Source organism: Balearica regulorum, chromosome 1 (assembly GCF_011004875.1).
Source record: "Balearica regulorum gibbericeps isolate bBalReg1 chromosome 1, bBalReg1.pri, whole genome shotgun sequence".
Lineage (NCBI taxonomy): Eukaryota > Metazoa > Chordata > Aves > Gruiformes > Gruidae > Balearica > Balearica regulorum.
Genome location: NC_046184.1, coordinates 16,878,708 through 16,898,899, shown reverse-complemented (window position 1 = coordinate 16,898,899; position 20,192 = coordinate 16,878,708). Strand labels below are relative to the sequence as shown.

At 37.7% G+C, this 20,192-nt stretch overlaps 1 protein-coding gene across 7 annotated transcripts in view; it reads right to left on the bottom strand.

Annotated features, from left to right (window-relative positions):
* Positions 1-20,192, bottom strand: part of KIF21A (kinesin family member 21A) — a 93,036-nt gene that overhangs the window by 37,722 nt on the left and 35,122 nt on the right. For 5 of the 7 annotated variants that reach the window (XM_075742121.1, XM_075742075.1, XM_075742085.1 and 2 more), the window contains exons 4-11: positions 17,038-17,187; positions 16,188-16,322; positions 12,966-13,133; positions 11,113-11,228; positions 7,235-7,430; positions 6,235-6,424; positions 5,456-5,519; positions 4,465-4,668 (exon numbers count right to left, since the gene is read on the bottom strand). In XM_075742121.1, the coding sequence (XP_075598236.1) occupies positions 4,465-4,668; positions 5,456-5,519; positions 6,235-6,424; positions 7,235-7,430; positions 11,113-11,228; positions 12,966-13,133; positions 16,188-16,322; positions 17,038-17,187 (1,223 nt within the window). Of the gene's footprint in view, positions 1-993; positions 1,033-4,464; positions 4,669-5,455; positions 5,520-6,234; positions 6,425-7,234; positions 7,431-11,112; positions 11,229-12,965; positions 13,134-16,187; positions 16,323-17,037; positions 17,188-20,192 lie in introns of all 7 variants that reach the window. The other 2 variants (XM_075742095.1, XM_075742102.1) reach the window with 1 other exon arrangement.

The window sequence follows — 20,192 nt, the reverse complement described above, 5'->3', positions numbered from 1 at the left end:
GCAGCCGGGGAGACTGAAAATAAAAAGCCTAACCAGATTTGTACAGGAAAAAAATGCCAAACAGGGAACACTGAGCCATGCAATCTCATTTCTGCAGATTCTCATCTCAGCCCATATGTTTGGTTTTTGTTGGTTAATAAGCCTAAACAATAACAGATCTTAGCTGCAATCCTTACAGAGATCGAGGCAAATCCCCAGTTTCCGTTCTGCGTGCATACAGCATGGAGCTCACCACTACAGAGAATTTCTGTCCTGCCTAATAAAGGGGAGGAGAAGGAGACAGGAGGAAGGAGAGCCAGCAGCTCTCCCAGGCAGAATTGTACTGCTTAATTTGTGTGCTACTGATCTGTGGATTCACTTCATCTGCATAAGTTCAGTGGGGGTTTTTTGGATCAAAGCAGACAGCTGAAAAATAAAACCTCTGTAACTTGCATTTTTAATGACAGTATATTTCTCTTTTTAGAGCCCTCAACTGAACTGCTCTGTATGACTAACTACTTTATCTACTGCTTTGGCTGAAACTGAACAGAAGAGACAGTCAAGGCTACAGTCACATGCTTTCAAAAATAAAAACAGCGCACAACCGAGGTGTGAATGTCCAAGACCTTCTTGATCTCACATGCCAAAATTATTATATAGTCATATACATCCTGCTATACATTTCATACCACATGAGCTTTTGTACCTTCCTCCTGCCTTTCATTCCATACAGGCCATGCAAGAAAGAAGCCTACTTAATTCTACAGTGATTCCCGAGGACACCACCTCCCCACAAACGCTTGCTCAACACTGCAATCCCAGAGTTAACCTCACTTCCACAACAGAGGTTTCTTCCAGTTAAAACACTTGTGGAAAGTCAAAACACAGGAAAGACTTTTGAAAAGCCAAACTAACTATTTTTGAAGTACCTATGAATCTGCCCAACTTCTTTTCATGTATGATAACCAGTTAATTGAAATGACAGGTAATTAAAAACCTGGGAAATATTCCAACCTTCTTTCTTCTTGACTGCTTTCCTCAAGTTTCTGTAGCCTTCAAAAGCACGAGGTACAGTATTGGAAGGCCAAGCCAATGAAGGACAAACCAGACAGTGAAAAGCAAAAGTGATAAGAAGGTAAAAAAAATGATATATGAGCTTGTGGAGTTTAAAATGAAATTTTAAAAGATACCATCAAGAGACAACAAGTAGTAAAAAGGCAATACATTTGCACAGTTGGAAAGTAAATAGAAAACAAAGAAGAAGCATTTGTAGGTTAACTAATCTGTCACTGTCAACAATTATAAATTCAAGTTACACTAAGGAAGATGTTTTAGATATAGACAATATATTTCCCTTTGAGTATTATTTCTAATATGGATTAAAAAAAAAAATCTCTTAGCTCTAGAAAAAGCTTTCTGCTCTTTTGACACCTAAAATTGGCAGGTAAAATACTGAAAATTGCAAGAAGTACTGCCATTGAACCAAAGTGATATATCCACAGGAATAGATCAGGAAAAAAACAACATACTAGTTTTATATATGCTGATACCATATTGTAATATAAAATAATGAGAAATTTTTAGTACTAATATTCTAAATCATATATTCTGAATATAATTAATAGAAAAATCTTTAAAGTGCATATTTTTTTTTTGCTTGGGGTTTTGTTGTTTGGTTTTTAATAAAAAGCAGAAAATTGCAGTTTGTTTTTCTGGGATTCAAAAAGTACATGCCAATGATTGCTTGTTATTTTTTCATAAATTAACAAAAAATATGCATCAGAAGCAATGAGATGGACAAAATGTTAGTATTTTTACTTGTACTTTTTCCTCTTGAACAAATGTGGATGTATCAGTAAAGAAACATCTGCATGACTTGTGTAAGTGCAGAGATGGCTTAAATGTCAACAACTGAATTCCTCATTTTCCCATCATGAGCAAGTTTTGAGCAAGAGCTTTTGCTGCCTTTTCACCTTATACTGCCTGCCATCTTCCTTCAGTATCAGCTAGGAGCTAACATGCTGAACCCCCTGTAAATTTATCACTAATTTAGTTTAATAAAGGTTAGGGAAGCCAAAAGACAACAGTCAAAAAAGGTTACCAGGTATGTAAGGCTGACTAACAATTGAAAGGGACATGGGAGGTTTGCTCTGGGGCTTCTGGTGAGTAGGTCACACCGTGGGACACTAATCAAGCATGTCGGTATTTCAGTAGCCAGAACATTACTGCTGCGCAAACTTTTTCCGATAAACTTTATGACAGATGCTTATTAAAGGCTACAGATATATAGCAGTACATACCTGCTGCTCATTCAGAAACTGGCTCTTAGATCTTCAGGCTAGCTCACAATAATTTAGATAAGTTGCATGTACTTAAAATTACACACCTTTCATCATACTGACCCCATAACCAGGAAACAAACAGCAAGAAAGGCAGCAGATAGGGCAGAACTAGTAACTAGGCTCATTGATCCCATTGTAATAGGAAAATGCTAGTTAGACAATTTTAAATGAACAGCAACCCTAAAAAGAAATAGTACAGTAAAAGCAGCTAAATGCCTGTAGAAGACAGAAGTAGAGCAAAGAATCCCTACCAAACTGCAGGGTAAACTGTCTCTGAAATCCCAATAGAATAAAAATTTGTAGTGACATATCCTGAGCACAGACCTTGCTTTTCATTAATTAGATAGAAGCACTGAAGGCAAAAAGTTTGACAGACTATATGCGTAAGCTCTCAAATTCTAACATTTCTTAGCTTCCAGGGAATTTTTCTCCTAACATATGCACCTCAGGAATTTATAAATATTTATTACAAAGCAGTCTGCAGATGGGCCAATAGATATATTCAAACCTTACCAGCACTTTAAAGAGTATGATCTCATTCTATAGAACACAAGACTCACTTTAAGATGGAGGCTGGAACATCAAGAGGTCTCTTCCAGCTTAATTTTTTCTACGGTTCTCTAATTCTATAATACTAGGATAGAAAACTGATCTCAAAAATAGCTTATGATAAGTAGTCCCTACTTCTGGATCAGACCACTTGGCTATCCCATTCACAATGTTATTGGCCTGGTGTAAGCAAGTGTTACTAGACACAGAAGCTTCTTTCAGAAGAAAAGAAGAAAGAAAACCCAAACATAAACAGCCATGTGTTTTACTTACTGCTGTATGTGGGGTAAAATTTCCTTTTTTTTTTTTTTTTTTTTTTAAAAAGTGATTATGTCCTACAATAAGAGGTATTACTCAATATATCTAGTAATCTTTATCTGTTTTATAGTCACAATCCTGGCTGCTACCTGATACTCAGGCCCCAACCTAACAATTGGGGCTCCATCTAAGCATGTATTTAAATTCGTGCTTGATTTTAAAATGTGTTGAAACATACAAAATCAAATCTCTCTGTTCTGGTATTTATGGTTAAAAAACAAACATATTGAATTGTTTGGCTGAAGAGATGCCAGAAGATTCTGCTGATTTCATTTAATACTTCCACCCTCCCCTCAAGTTCCTACAAACATGACACACAAAATCTATTAAAATCCCCATAAAAGTATAAGAGTTTCCTGAAAAATGATACACAATGGAAGAATCTAGTTGTTATTAAAATGAATGTTCTCTACAATATCAGACATTTGTGTGGTGAATGGATTTATAGATATATAACCTCAAATAGCAGATATCACCAACTCAATTCTACTTCATACTTCAACTGTATTTCAGGCTTATACTGTTTTAGTTTTACTTTGAACTTGAAGAAGCCTAAAAGGGACATTAGTAGCAAGAGTAATAGATTAGAAGCATGGAAAATTTCAAGGAAAAGGGAAAGATTTCTGATGGAATCAGAGTCTCAAAGTACACAAACAGATTCTTGCTGTACTAACTGCTGTCTGAACAGGCATTTATATCAATGTCTATGAGCATTTTAGTAGATGAGAAGTTGGACGGCAAAAACCAGCAAAGCATGATGTTGCAGACAATTAGGAAACCTCAAATTAAAAACATTCATAAAAGCAGAAGATAAAGCAAAAGAAGCCATTCCAAGAGCTACTAAAGAATTCCCAGCTATTCAGAATATCATTTCTTCAGAAAGCTGTTTCAGTCTTGACACATGGTAGGAAAAAAACTTTATAACTTTAGTTTTTGAAAACTTCTGTTGAATTTCAGATGCATTTTTAAGAATTAAAAAAAAATAAATCAACATTTATGGAGAGCACCTGTGCTCTTACTATTATGCATAATTATATAGAAAAATTCATTACAACAGAGACACTCACTCTAAAGATACTGCATCATCTTCACTGAAGAAAGATGCAAATGAAAAACATTTATAACTTCAATGTGTAAAAGGGTTTGAAGGAACAGCCGTTTAGGATCCAAACCCACACAGCAACGAGTGAATTTTAAAGTCTCAGTGGTTTAAAAAAAAAAAAATACATCTCTACTAATAAAGAGAAAACAAATAGCATTATAATTCATACACCACCTCTTTTTCTTTTTCCTTTCTTTTTTTTTCAGCTTTTCTAGATCTTTCTTGGCTATATCTAGAATTTCCATTGTCTCTTTCTCTGAAGAAAGCATAGAAGCAGAAAATGCTGATGGTCCACCAAAGTACGTGGATCTCGTTGAAGCTCTTGACAAGTTGCGTCGAAGATTCTCATTCACTGCTTCACTTTCTAATAATTTTGCTCTTAAAAAAACAAGAAGAATTGTAGACCATGAATCACAACTATTACTAACCCATGAGTTGTATACTCTTTGTCATCTGTAGTTGTGATGCATTACCTTCAGTTTAAAATGAAACTACAAAACAAGGTGAAGTCTCACAAAACAGAATTGTAGTAAATCCCGTGATGAGACCATTTTACACAACAGTGATGTATATTGTACGTATATCATATACCCTAGACAGAATACATATAAATATAAATGTCTGTACAAATATACACACAGATATATATCTGCATACACTGTATGTATGAACACATTACACAAAAGCTACAATATTATGTAGTTCTAATACTAATTTGGAATAGGTCAAGTATTATTTATTTCTTTATTTCTTGGAGGTGTCATGCAAAAAATTATCTAAAATATCTAATACTTTTTTTTAAAGGAAAGCAGATGCTTTTTCTTTAACACTAAGTTGTAACAAGTAATTTCTCAGTACTGTCATCTATACACAAAGTTAGAAAACAACCATTCCAAGTTTTGTTGTCCTTTGTGCGACAATATCAAGTCATGATCATTATTTAGGCAACATCTTACTTTCACTTCTACTGTCAGCTTCATTTTAACATTTTAATTTTCTGTTGCCAAGAGCAACACCAGACAACCTTCAAAGCTGAAGGACCACTGTCCTAAAGTAATCCCCACGCAGGAAAAAAGCTGAAGTATTTACTTGCTAACAGTTTTCATTTGTGAGTTTGTTTGGGGTGTTTTTTCAATAAAAATTGTTCAAATACATATGCAAATACCTGAGATCTTCAATTTCCTTGATATAGTTATGAATCATGTTGCTAATTTCTTCATTTCCTTCTCCTTTGAAGTACAGAGAGATAGAGGTGGTGGGGAAAAAAGAAAGATTGAGAAGGGACAATAATATAAATATCTGAACACAGCTACTAGGCACAAGGAAACAGCAAAGAGAAACAGTCATATGGGCTACACGTTTAGATCTTAGCTGATTCACAAAATATATTTCCTCCTTCAGCTGCACTAAGTTTTTTGTTTCTCTGCATCATATGATCAGAATTATTACAAGTAACTTTTTCATTTCATTTGTTTTCCATAAAAGCACTTTTTAACAATGCACGTACCCTAAATCAAAAAGTAACCTGACAAACGGTGCACTGTAAGAACAATGCAGTCACGGTAAGTCAATTGGTTGATTATTCTATGAGGTGAAAAGCAAGCCAACATTCAGCCATGTCCAGGTCTTCACCCAAAGCAAAATATTAAGTCCATGTATAGCTAAACATACAAGTAATTCCTATCCAAAGGTATTATTTCATGTTGCTCGTAGTCCTAAATGAATGGTCAAATCAGGGTACCAAACTATTTCTATTAATAGAAGTCTCCAGAAACAGAGGAAAGAATTAGATGTGGGCCTATCCCTGCCAAAGCAGGTCCTGCATTACTGTTACAAAGGCATCACTTCATTCCAAGGGAGCTATGAAGCAAGAATATGTAAGTGATTTAAGTCCATGAACTTATTAAGCAGTTTACACACACGCACAACACATCCACGGCATACCTGCTCTGGCTAGCACTTGGTTGGCCTGATCACTCATAAGTTGTGTTATTCTGGCTCTCAGTGCATCAATAGTCTCTTGCATAGCTTTAATTCTAACACGCAGGTTGTTGTTTTCTGTTTGTAGCATTGCATTTTCATGAAACATGTCATTGATGCTTTCAACGCCTTCTTCATCTATAATTCTTTTACCCTTAAGAAAGTAAATATATTTTATTACTAGTAAAGGCTGACCTACAACATGAAAAGTTTTTAACTTGGCAAAGGCAATCCACAGATTACTTGAAATTCCAAATAAATAGATACTCATAGCAAAAGACAATCTTCTCTCAAAAAATTTAAAACAATGGATAAATGGATAGTTTTCAAAACATGGATGTCTGGCCAATGCCTTAGCATTTGGGTCCTGTGTAATTCCATCTTAGTCTGAAATAGTAGTTCTTGAAGAGGTTAACAAATGAGAAAACAAGCCTTTATCAAATCAGGATTCTGTCTCAAGGATAATAAAGGAGGAGGACACTGTTTGGTAACCACATTTATTGCTGAAAACATTATTTGTTTAAAATTTCAGGAAGAAGTGGGCATAGCGTAATATGAGTATGTGGGTTATATGATTTAAAATGTATTTTTAAAACATTGTTTTAGCTGTCTGGTAAGTTTTTTAAAAGCAATACACAGCTGTTCATATTCATTTATGTGCAAATCTAAATTGTGGTTTTGCTTTGGAAGTGACTATTTCTTATTGCTGAGCATGACAAGGTCAATTTTTGCCTTTCAAAAAGTAAATAGCATGTAGCATCTGTTGACGTCATTAGCATTCATTGATGTATCTTTTCTCTGGGGATGCAATCTAAGTTTTCTAAAAACAATTGGTAAACAACACTTCTAATTCCAGTGATTAAGTTACTGTTGCTATTCAAATTTTTTTAGTGTATGAAGTGGAAGTAGCCAACAGAAAAACAAGCATTTTAAAGCACAAGTACTCCTAAGAGGATAAACTTACTGTTTTGTATTCCATTAGTTCCATCTGTAGCCGTGTAATCTCACTGCGCAATGCATTTATTTGTTGACTAGCCCTATCCTGATTAACCATCACCTTGTTCTTGATGTTCCGTGCCCTATTGGCATACTTTAAGGTGTTCAAGGTTTCCATGAAGTCTCGATCTGAAGGGCTCACACACGCTATCATGAGTGTTTGACTGCAAGTTACAAACATAGGTCAGCATTACACACATCAAGAACAAAAAGAGTAGAGAAGCTAATAGATCTTCAAGTAGAAAGTGAAACAAGAACAGTGATTTCATAACATTTGTGAAAAATATTCCTCTAATCATAGAATCATTTAGGTTGGAAAAGACCTTTAAGATCATCAAGTCCAACCATTAACCTAGCACTGCCAAGTCCACCACTAAACCATGTCCCCAAGCACCACACCTACACATCTTTTAAATACCTCCAGGGATGGTGACTCCACCTCTTCCCTGGGCAGCCTGTTCCTGTGCTTGACAACCCTGTCAGTGAAGAAATTTCTCGTAATATCCAATCTAAACCTCCCTGGGCACAACTTGAGGCTGTTTCCTCTTGTCCTATCACTTGTTCCTTGGGAGAAGAGACCAACAGCCACCTGGCTACAAGCTCCTTTCAGGTAGTTGTAGGGAGCAATAAGGTCTCCCCTCAGCCTCCTTTTCTCCAGGCTAAACAACCACAGGTCCCTCAGCTGCTCCTCATCAGACTTGTGCTCCAGACCCTTCACCAGCTGCGTTGCCCTTCTCTGGACACGCTCCAGCACCTCAATGTCTGTCTTGTAGTGAGGGGCCTCACAGTAGAAGACTGTCAGCCACAAAGTTCAGTACTGTTACATTTTGTATCACCCTAGCAGAGCTAGGGAAATGCTAGGTCATTATTCTACATGTAAACTTATACTAGCAATTAATTGGTATTCCTATAAATGTTTTTCATATTATATTCAGTTTGCTTAATCATACATAAACTGAGATTTTAAGTCCTTAAGATTCACCTCAAGTCCTAGACAGTGATTTGGATCACACAGTAGTCAGGACTGCCTACTTTCATTAATTCCTCACATTCCTGCCCTCTTAACGTGAGCGATGCTTGAATACTCATCTCTGTTGCCCACACATGCGCACAACTGCCTAAGGTCCGTCTACCTTGCGTTCTACGGAGATCCAAACTGCCTGAATTTTCCATTGCAAATTATCTCCTATTCTCCAACAGGAGCACAAAAGCTAGTACTTGCCCTTAGTACATCTGGCTATAACTAGTTATTCCATCTTTCATACCACCACTGCTTAGAGAACTTCCACAAAAAGCAGCAGGACCTGAGCTCGAGGCCCAAGAGACCTATGAACAGCCATCTTCCTTTTCAGTTCCTACAACACCCTCTAGCCATCCCATCATGGGATATGCAGGGGAGAACATAGTCCCTGCTCCAAATGAAAGACTGTGCAGACAAACCAGCAAGAACCAGTGGGACAAAAGCAGAAAAAGGCAAAAAAGTTCTTCATTCCAACCAAGTAGTTTCATCATTCAACAGGGAAAGATGGAGGAACCAGGATGCCTTCCCTCACTCCCTGGAGCACACTCTCACTTCACATCAGATGAGAACAGCCTAGAGGGGTCAGAACCAGAGCTCCAGCTGTAGATCGTACTCTGAAGGTGCCTACACAGCCTAAATTCTCAACAGATAGGGGAAAACACCTACATGTGATGGACTGAGTCCTCCCCACCAAGCCTTAGAGGAATTTGCTTCTCTGTTGTATGTGAAAGCTTAGGTGGTTGCGTTAGGAAGACAGCACTGTTTCCAAACCAATGGAGCAATATCTGCATTAGGCAAACCGGATCCTGATATTCACCTTCCTTGATTTCAGACTGAGACAAATTAATCCCTGCAGCCCTTTGAGGCAAACAGTTACCTTCACCATACACATTGAGAAACTAAACTGGAAATAGTAACTAGCCTGAGGATATAATAAAGATTCAGTTTCAGCAATTCTTCCTCAGACCTCCTGCAGGCCTTTGTGTCAGTTCCCCAACTGTTTGAGTTTAGTCCTCAAAAAAAGAATATGTGAGATTAAGAACAAATTTTTAATTCTGACATCAGAATTACTTGTGCTTTCAGTTCAGAAGGTGAAAACTTTTCTAAAATTCAGATGACTGGTTCTGCTAGGTGTCTGTCTTGAAAACTGAATAACTTGAACTCTGCTTTCCTATCTGAATTGTATAATGAACTAGTTTTTAAAATAACTGTTCTACTCCCTTTATTTTACTTTAATTTTACTCTACTCTCTTTATTTTATTTTTCACTTCTTTAAAACTACTCCCCCCAAAGTTAAGTTTTCATTTTTCATATTATACATTATGAAAAATCCTTTCCGAAACCACCAATACCCCATATTCTTACTGGAATAATTCAAGAAACATTCATATTTAAATGGTGCTTCAGATCTGTTACAGCATTATATTTAAAGTCAGGATTATAGTGCAAATAGTACAATGATACAATGCTTTCATCATCATTAACTCAGAACTCACTGCAATCTAACCTGAATCATTTTTTAAGTACTTGCAAAATAGGAACTATAATATGAACTGTAATACTTAGAATAGAATTTGGAAGGCTGTGGAACAGGCTAACAAGAATCTAATAATCTCATTTCCCAGAAGAAAACCAGCATATTTATTAAAATTTAGCTTCCCTACACGTTTTGGTTGCCAAAGCATGGATAATATTCAAATTGTGTTAATACGTTAATATTCCTTAACAGCAAACTGCTAGTTTGACATGTCTTAGCATGTGTATCACAAATAAAAATAGGTGGTGGTGACTGTCCACAAATTTAACGTCGGGCAGAAACAGACAGAAAGAATATATCTGAATCTCCGTGTAAATGCTCTGTACACTAAACTATGTGATTTCTCCTAAAGAACAGGAGAGGGAGCAGTGGAGCTGTAAGACAGGAAAATATTTTAAAGTCAAAATAACATTTCAACAAAAGTACAATTTTAGAAGTGGTTAGAAAAAATGCTCATTAGCTAGTGTATTTGATATAAAACTTAGTCAAGAAGTGTTCTTTCTAGTTACTTCTAGAAAGAGCTTAGAAGAGCTTTGCTCTTGATTTCTGCTGATTTTTTTCATAATTTTCAAGTTTCTTCCTCCCTTAAGCACTTCTGAAAATTCTACCCTTTATTAGCCTTTATTTTACTTGTTTTGCTGGATTGTTGCTTTCCCTTGCACAGTAGTGCTGCAGGGTGTTGCTGAAGTTCTCACTCTGAAGAGCAGAGCACAATTTACGAATTCTCTTCCACTTCTCCCTATTCCTTTGTGAAATGCCCAGAAAACTTCCTGTCCTCCTAAAAATAGCAGTCTACCATATTGGATTAAACAGAAGAATAAGAGTACTACCTTGCTAAAACACACTCAACTACACTTGGGCTTTGGGCAACCTGGTGTAGTGGAGGGTGTCCCTGCACATGGCAGGGGGATTGGAACTAGATGATCTTTGATGTCCCTTCCAATCCAAACCATTCTGCGATTCTGTGATTGATTCTATGGTCCCTTCTGTATTTGTACATGTTAATGTTACATGTTTGCTTAAATGAAGTTTCCAGAGGCCAAAGCCTTTCTTCCTTCTCTGTGCAGCAAGTATACAGTACAGGGTCAAAATACAGTACAGATGCAAAAAGCCTCTTTAAAATCTTTTCCCTGCATGTTTTGTATCATGACAGTAATTTATCTTTGGAACTTCCCTCCAAAAAGAGTGGCTATTTTTATCATTATTTAATGTTTATTTTACTTTCTGAAGATTATGTACTCATTCAAGTTCATTCACAATGAATATATAAAATATCTAGTTTTCATACCTGTTTCCCCCAAGAGAGTCTTGAAGTAGCCTTGTAAGCTTTGAATCCCTGTATGGTACATGAGTTGCCTTCTTGCTTTTATCTCCCAGTGCACTTATAACATTGCCAAGTGCCAGCTATAAAACACCAAATTATGTAACACACAAGTTAGAATCAGTTCCTGAGTAGTTTTATTTTAAAATTAACTGTAAACTGAGGTCTGCATATTGTGAAAAAATTAATATATTCATGAAAGTTAACACAAAAAAGTATTTCTGAAGATTTTTTACATTTTACAATAGACATCTATAAATTTTCATGCTATCAACAGTGAATCAGATGACTTGCAGTCTGGTATCTGCAAGTGCTAAGTGCTTATCACAATTTGTGTGCACTGTCTATTGATGTCAGTAGCAAACTAAAGTTAGAACAACTTCATGTAACAAACATTTACTTTTGATGATTATTAAAGCTGATCTCTACTTCTAGCAGTAGCTATATTATTTTTAAAATTAATTTTAATCAATCTGCTTTATAATAAAATATAATAAAATAAATAATAATAAAATATAGGGTATTTATATGGGGGGAAAAAAACCCCAAGGTTTACTACCTCTACAGATATGAAATAAATGTTTAAATCTTCATCAGACATTCCTTAAGGCTTGAAATTATGTAGTCCATGGCTGTCCTATTTTATTGCTAAAAGGGTCTAATTCATGTTTATAAACAACCTAACATTTGGCTGTAAAATTATTGTTAACATGCAACAGCATGCACTTCAATCATATGCCAAATTAAAGAACATTCCTCTAGATGGCACCCTGTACAGCCAGTTCTTAGTCTTGAAAACAGTCCTACTGCACCCAGCAGCTGAACAACTGCCTATACACCCCATTCTGTGACTTCTTTGACGTGTTTAAATCACTTTCAATCTGTTTCCCAAAGCTGAGGGCTGGAATTCACTGTAAATGAAAGTTTTGTGATCATAAGTATTACTTTTATCACGTTGATTTTTCACCTTCGTACATTCTATATAACATAACCAAAATAACTACAGAATATAATCACTGTCATGATGGCAAGAGAATCACTAACAAAGTTTTAGTTGCAGAATACTTCTCTGGTACTACACACTAGGCCAGAAAGAGAGACATGTTTTCACATATAAAATAAACATGTATTGTTGAGTCTTTAAAACAGAATTGCACATAGCCTCCACACAGCCAAGCAGCTCAAAACAAAAGGTGTGAAACTACAGTCTCCACTGATAATCACCAGCTCTACTTTTCAGTGTAGTCATAATTAAATAAAACATTTAATAGTTAATTAAAAAAACTGCATAGAGAGACAGTACCTAGAAAAAAAATGAACTGATGCTATCTGTAAGTTAAAAATTTTATTTCTACTTAGAAGTGTTTTGCCTGGGGTTGTTTTACGTTATGTTTCATAATTATAACAAAGAACCAGCATTTATTGATCAATTAAGCTTCATTGTGCACATTTTACATGCCAGTACTCCTTGTAAACTGCTTGAGATTTTCTCCAACTGTTTGGGTCTTGACAGAATAAAAATAAAAAAAAAAAGTAAAAGGAACACTTCTACAATATCTTTTAAAAGTTAGAGTAACTAACTATCTTTCACAACAGTTGTAAGTACTATAATTTGCTAGTCAGGGTCTAGTACAACCAAGAAAATGTTTGCAAGCCAGAACTCAGTAAGAATCAATATATACTGTTATGTCTCATGCTACATTCCTTCTTCTGCACATGATGCATTTCTACTTTAGTGATTACTAAAGACCAGTGATCCAAAAGGGAAGGGAAGAGAAGATTGTACCAACAGCCTATGGAAACAAATTGTATAGTCTTACTAGTCCACAGTTGATGGAAATGCCTTCTTTTGCCCTTTCTCCTGTAGCTCCTGTTCGCTTTAACCTTTCAGATCCCGCTAGATCAACAAAATGGAATTTGGCAGTAAGAGTTTCAAATTCATTCATCTCAGAAGATTCAGATATTATCCTGTTATCGGTGGCATTATCCTGAAATGAAGAAGAACCCAAAAAACTTGGTAAGATCTTTCACATTAACATCTGTCTACTGCAAAGTTCAATCAGAGTACCCATTTGTAATGTTCATCTCCTTCCCTATTTACTCATTCTCTCACAACATTACCAGTATCTCTCAAAAAACTGTCTCCATTTTAGTCCTACCCACTAACATATCATTCTTGAAGATCCGGCTCTAGATGCACATGAATACCAATACACCAATTACTTCTACGTATGAGCTACAATTGTTTCAGGGCAAGGGAGAACATATATATAGTAAAAAATGCAAAACTCATCAGAAAGTTGGGCAACAAAATTTGTACCTCTCCTGGAATGCACTCTTTAAAACAGTTGTCAAAGGAAACCAATTTAAAAAAAAAAAGTATTGATAATATTACCATCCTAAATTACCAGCTCATAAACCTGCCAAATAACTGAAAGATATTTTGACTTTATACCTCTCTAATCCCCATCATCAGCTTCCCTGTGGCAAGATTCTTCAACTGTATTTTAGAAATTATTTTTAAGTCAGTTTTCTTCGCAGTCAGTATTCCACCAGCACTTCTTACTTCACCAGGAAATAAGGACAGCAGAGGGAATAAGGGAGAAAGAAGAGGTTCCTTTCCTTTTTTCCCCCACCAAGTACACAGCAATGACTGGCACTTGAGGCACACCTCCATCAGTGCAGTGAGCGTGTGCTACGGGCAGGTACCGTAGCCTCGTCCTCTTTCCACTTCACATCCCAAAGCACAGCAGTACAGTTATCCTTTTTCATTAAATAATCCCAACCTTTTTTCTGTCAATTAGTGTAGCTGTACCATATACTATGGAGAATTATTTAACTCTAAGCGTAGTTAGACCTGTTGTCATGAAATCAACAGTGAATGAAAAAAATCTTTAAATCACTCAGTTCCTGAACTTCCTGCTCAGATACCCATTGCAGGGCAATTTCTACTTGCCCCGGCAGCACCTAACAGGCATATATCGAGTGTATGCTGGACTTACATTCACATAGCCCAATCTGCAGGCTTTATTAGGAATATTCTATCACAGTAAGCATCGATAGTTTTGTTTTTTCTTTAAAAAAAACCTCATGTATTCTGTGGCAACAATCTTTATGTCTTTAGGTAGCCCACAGCTCCCTGCGCTATTGCAAGGGGTAATGTGTGTGGCTGCAGACCGAACTGTTCTCACAGCAGTTAAACACTTCAGGCTTCTTAAGTGATCTCCTGTTGTAGCAGTTTTAGAAGAGAACAGGAATTGTGCCACTTCCAGAGACTAGACTATCACACCTTTTTGGCTATTTTGACATTTACGTGGCTTGTGGATCACTACCAGCCCTCAAAGCAAGGATCAATGCATTCCTTCTCTCACACTTAGTAAATCAAATGTACATCCAGAAACTTCTGAGAAGCACAGGCGGCATGAATGCAGTGCGAGGAGCGGCATGCCTGTGCACTGCACGCCTGGCCACCTGCACCCCGGGCACTGGGACCATGCACAGAGAGACAGGCACAGAGCCGACAGCGTCATCCCAGGAACCAGTTACAAAGGTCTCCCAAAACTGCTGTCCGCAGATGGCAGCAACAACAGAAGCTTAAGTTGCATCTCTCCTGACCACCTATATAGGAGCTTGTATTAATTTATATTCCAGGAGCGTTCAGAGGCCAATGTCAGGTCTAATCTCCACTCTCCTAAATACTGCAGGGAAAGAAGAGGGTGCTGTCTTCAGATTCAGGATCTAGACACGTCCCACTGCAGATGGTCAAATTATCTTGCTCATACCTCCAAAAAAGAAGGAACAAAACACATTTTGACACAAAGCAGAAGGCAGCCACCTACTCCTCTTTGTAACACAAGTTTTTGTTAAAAACCAGGCAGGGCTAAAAAAAACAGGGTCCTACAGGTGGCTCAGCTGGTGGGGAAGGCTGCAAGTGCACCAGCACAGGTAGATTCCCGGACTGACAGCCTGCAGGAAATGAGGCTCACAGATGAGTTCTCTCACTCCCCAGCTGCACAGACAGTTTTCAACAAAACCTCCAAGCAGACAGTGTCATCACGCAGTGACTCAGGTGCCCTATCAGGTCTCCAAGTGTGGTGCCAGTCCCTCCCGGGTGAGAAGACAGACAGCTGCCCACACAACCAGGTCCACAGTGTGGAAAGCAGGAAGAAGTGTTTTTAACAGGTGTATAAAGCAGGTCTACATACCATGAAAGACCAGTGAGCAACCCTCATTTTGCCTGCAAATTATTATTTGTAGTGTTAAAAAAAAGCAACTCCCCCAAAAAGCACCATAAATCCACATCACTGTTCCACATGCTTAAAAAATGCGATATCTATGTGTAAAATGCAATTCTTTAAAAATTTTGATATGTTTACAATCATCAGATTAAGCCCTCCTGAAGGTACTATAGTTTTCAGTAGCATGGATTTATTCAGAACTCTTCTCTTTACAAGATACACCAACAGCAACTAACACTAGTCACATGAAAACCTTCTACAGAACAGTTCCATGTACGTTCACAGTTTAAATTTCAGGTTAAGTGCATACACTTAACAACACATCTGAACACCAAATATACCTCTATTTAAAATAAATACACTAAGCTTCAGAATCAAATACTTTTCTACTTGCTCCTTGTTGGATATCAACCCTTAATCTGGAATATCCAAGCATTTTCAGTCAGCTGACTGCAGTCTTTAACTCACTAAGTACTACACTTAAAAATGCTTTCTCAATTAAAGACAAATTACATTTTAACTTTCTTACTCGTGCATGTTGCAATGAAATACTGAAGAAAACGCTAGAGGAGAATGGGCAGGTTCATGTAAGAGGCTGCAGTTTATTGTTGCCTCTGGCTAAATGATGGTTACATATGCACAGATTAAATCAAATTATTATAATGCTTAGCAAATTCATCGAGCATGATGATGACTGTAGCATCTTTACTAAGTGCAATTCAAATAGCAGTGGCTGCCAAAACAATATTCACATTTTGAAAAATGGTTACTAAAGTGAAGTTTAACAACAGCAAGGATACGTACAGTGTTAAACGCAGGACAAACTCTGGTTTGACATAAATGTATAGTAAAGATAGCATGTGATCGTGAGCTCTGAACGTTCATCTGAGTGCTGGCAGTGGTTCGAGACAAAGCCCCCAGCTTCAAGCACTGCATCATCTAGAAGACAGACAAGAAGTATATTGCATTGCTTGCAGTTTAAATAAAAAGTCTTCCTATAACACTTATTGTTTTGGATATAAATAAGCTTTTTCTCTTTGCAGTGATTTCAGTTCCTATATGCCAAAAGCACAAAGATTCTTAAATAAGCAAACTAAAAGTATCTTTTGTGGTTTCTGAAATAAAAAACACTTAAATCTTTGTACCCCTCTTTTTACTGTCCCCTGGTAGTAACATAGTAATCTTCCTTCCATTCACCTGTGGCAAAAATGTACAATTTCTGTACCTTTTGTACAAAAATGTACAGTACAAAACATTTGTATTCAGATTTGCAATGCACACAAACAGCAGTTCACCTCACATTAGTCATCATGCAAAGTCATCATGCAAAGCTTTCCTGTCACAGGTAAAAGATTTGGGAGATCAGATTTACACACATGTCAAAATTTTCTCTCCCAGCAGAACTATATTGTTAGCAAAAGTCTGTTTCTAGCATTAAGTGAAAGTGGTATACACTTAATAGAAAACATTTATCAGATTTGAATCTACAGAAACTGAAGAAAATAAATATTTCAACTAAATTTTGCAACTAAATCGTCTAAGATGCAGATGTTAGCACTTAAAAATAGAGGTTATGCTTGCTTATCACAACACACAAACAACATATTTAGAATGCGCTTGGTATACTGTGGAGTAATTTATTTTCAATGATCACCTCTGATTCGCCATTCACAGTTCGGGTCGTAACACCCACTGTATAAATTCCTCCCGCTGAATCTTCATGTATTTTAATATTTGATTTTTTATTCTTTGCATCAATATCACGTGTGGTATCAAACAGATCAAGAATTTCTTCATTGTAAAGCTGAAGAGGAAAAAAAAAAAAAGCAAAAAATTATATTACTTTAGGAAGGAATTCCTCCAAAGACTAACAAGTTTGTGCAAGGCACATGCAGGAAGTTCTAAAAATCCAAATGCTAAGGCTCTCAAAAAAAAAAAAAAAAAGGATGCTGCAAAACATCCAAGCTTACAAGGACAACAGGATGATACAGCAGCCACAAATTAAGTCACCTGCACACCTTACTATTATGATGCCTAAAGAAGCGATAACTTCCACCACATCATCAGACCTGGGAGAAAATTCTATGGTGGGACCAGGCAAAGGGAGGCACTCGATGCCAGCAGAACAACGGCGGCAGTGGTTTCTGTGGCAGGCACCCCTGCCTTCAGGTTTGACCTTGGACTTTTCTTTTCTTTTGTTGATTCAGTTGGCTGCACCGTCCTCCAAACACTTCAAACTCACTCCACTTGCTCTCCCTGCCATCATACCTTTTCTCATCTCTCTCACACCTTAGTAGTTTTATGTCTCTTTCATTTAGATAAACTGTTCCTGTTCTGGAAGGAATTTAACATATAATAGTTTTTGTGCAAGCTGATTATTAAAGACACCAACCAGCAGGCCAAACATACTATGACATGGTTTCTTGAGCAGAGCTTTTGTATTTTCCTCCATACAATATCTACACTTGTTACTAAATCTGGGGCACCAAATTTTCAGGCACAATCATATGAGCAACAGCAACTATTTACTATGTGTTTCAGGCTGCCTCCTATTTACTGCCTGTTTCACCGGGTCTCCTGAAGGTAAGTACATGTACATTTAGTGGTCTTTCAACTCAGTATCATTAAGCACATTGGACTTTTAGGTCAGTCAATGATATCAGAACCAAAGACATCAGAAATTCCTGTGCAGTTTTCAGTGTTAGAGGAGATAGATTATAATTTCATAAGAACATTCTGGGTTTTAGGAAAGGTGGTTAGATCCAACTGAAGATATCAGGGCAGACAAAAAACAACAAAGAAACAAAAAACCCACCCAGAAAAAACAGCATCCCACTGGGAATCTCATGGCTCAGATCTCTGCTGATGTACACTAGAACAGTTACAGAGTCTTCAATTTGGTTATACCAATTCATTTCAGCAGAGCTTAGGTCTGATTAAATCTCTGATCAAAGTCCCTAGGTAAAAGCCAAAGGCCCAGTGCAATAGTACATTGGGTGAATACACACCTTTCTTACACACTGAAAGCAAGAGGTCATCTCCTCTCACGAGTGAAAATCCTTCCCTGAGAAGAGGCTCAGCATTTCTGAATGTGGTGCTTTTAATTCTTTACATATCAAAAAGGAATTATATTTAATTATTAGGGATAAATATTCTAAGTAGCAGCCTTCTTACTAATGTTTTACCTTGCTAAGTGCAAACAAACATGCCACAATTTAGAGAGGATCCTGATAACGCACCTACAATTCCATGGGACTGCATATGCCTCTCTTTCAGAAAAGTTAGCAAGAAAGCAAGGAGTTACCAGAAGCAGACTGCAGCAAACTAAAGAAAAGCAAGAACGTATCAAACAGAAGTCGCTGTTCCCAAAAGTTACCCAGCTGTCAGCCTTTAAAGTTACTCCAGAATAAAACATTGCTTCAATGAATACATTATCATTTATGTAATCCAGTTCTAATAGTAGATAGGGTGGGAGGAAGAGGATAGTTTCTGATACAAGACAGTATAGCATGCAACTAATCAGAAAAAGCTCTTTCTGGGAAAGCTCCAATTTAGCCACAGTACAATGAAAAAATTACCAAAAAGTGATATTTTGTTAAGGGAAAAACTATTACATACATCATTTAACCTTTCTCTAAATTAGATAAAACAAGAAGGGTTTTAGTATGTACATTTCATCTGAAATATGTTGCAACATCCGCAATTCCACATACTATTATGACAACTTTCTCCTCCAAGTGATAGAAGAGCCCAGGAGAAGAGGTGCCATGCTGGACCTTATTCTCACAAATAAGGAGGGCCTGGTAGGGGACATCAAGCTCAAGGGCAGCCTTGGCTGCAGTGACCACGAAATGGTGGAATTCAGGATCCTCACGGCAGCAAGGAGGGCGCGCAGCAAGCTCACTACTACCCTGGACGTCAGGAGCGCAGACTTTGGCCTCTTCAGAGATCTGCTTGGTAGAATACCATGGGACAAAGCCCTGGAAGGAAGAGGGGCCCAAGACAGCTGGCTAATATTCAAGGATCACCTCCTCCAAGCCCAGCAGCGATGAATCCCAACAAAGAGCAAGTCAAGCAAAAACACCAAGAGGCCCCTGTGGATGAACAAGGAGTTCCTGGGCAAAGTGAAACACAAAAAGGAAGCCTACAGAGGGTGGAAGCAAGGGCAGGTAGCCTGGGAAGAATACAGAGAAACTGTCCGAGCAGCCAGGGAGCAGGTTAGGAAAGACAAAGCCCTGATGATAGAAATTAGTCTGGCCAGGGGTGTCAAAGACAACAAGAAAAGCTTCTATAGGTATGTCAGTGATAAAAGGAGGACGAGGGAAACTCTGGGTCCCCTCCGGAAGGAAACGGGTGACCTGGTTACCCAGGATACGGAGAAAGCGGAGGTACTCAATGACTTCTTTGCCTCAGTCTTCACTGGCAAATGCTTGAGCCACACTGCCCAGGTCACAGAAGGCAGGGACTGGGAGAATGCAGAACTGCCCACTGTAGGAGAAGATCAGGTTCGAGAACATCTAAGGAACCTGAAGGGGCACAAGTCCATGGGACCTGATGAGTTGCATCCCCAGGTCTTGAGGGAACTGGCGGATGAAGTGGCCAGGCCACTTGCCATCATATTTGAGAGCTCCTGGCAGTCTGGCAAAGTTCCCGACAACTGGAAGAGGGGGAACATAACCCCCATTTTTAAGAAGGGTAAAAAGGAAGACCCAGGGAACTACAGGCCCGTCAGTCTCACCTCCGTGCCTGGCAAGACTATGGAGCAGACCCTCCTGGAGACTATGCTCAGGCACATGGAAGATAAGGAGG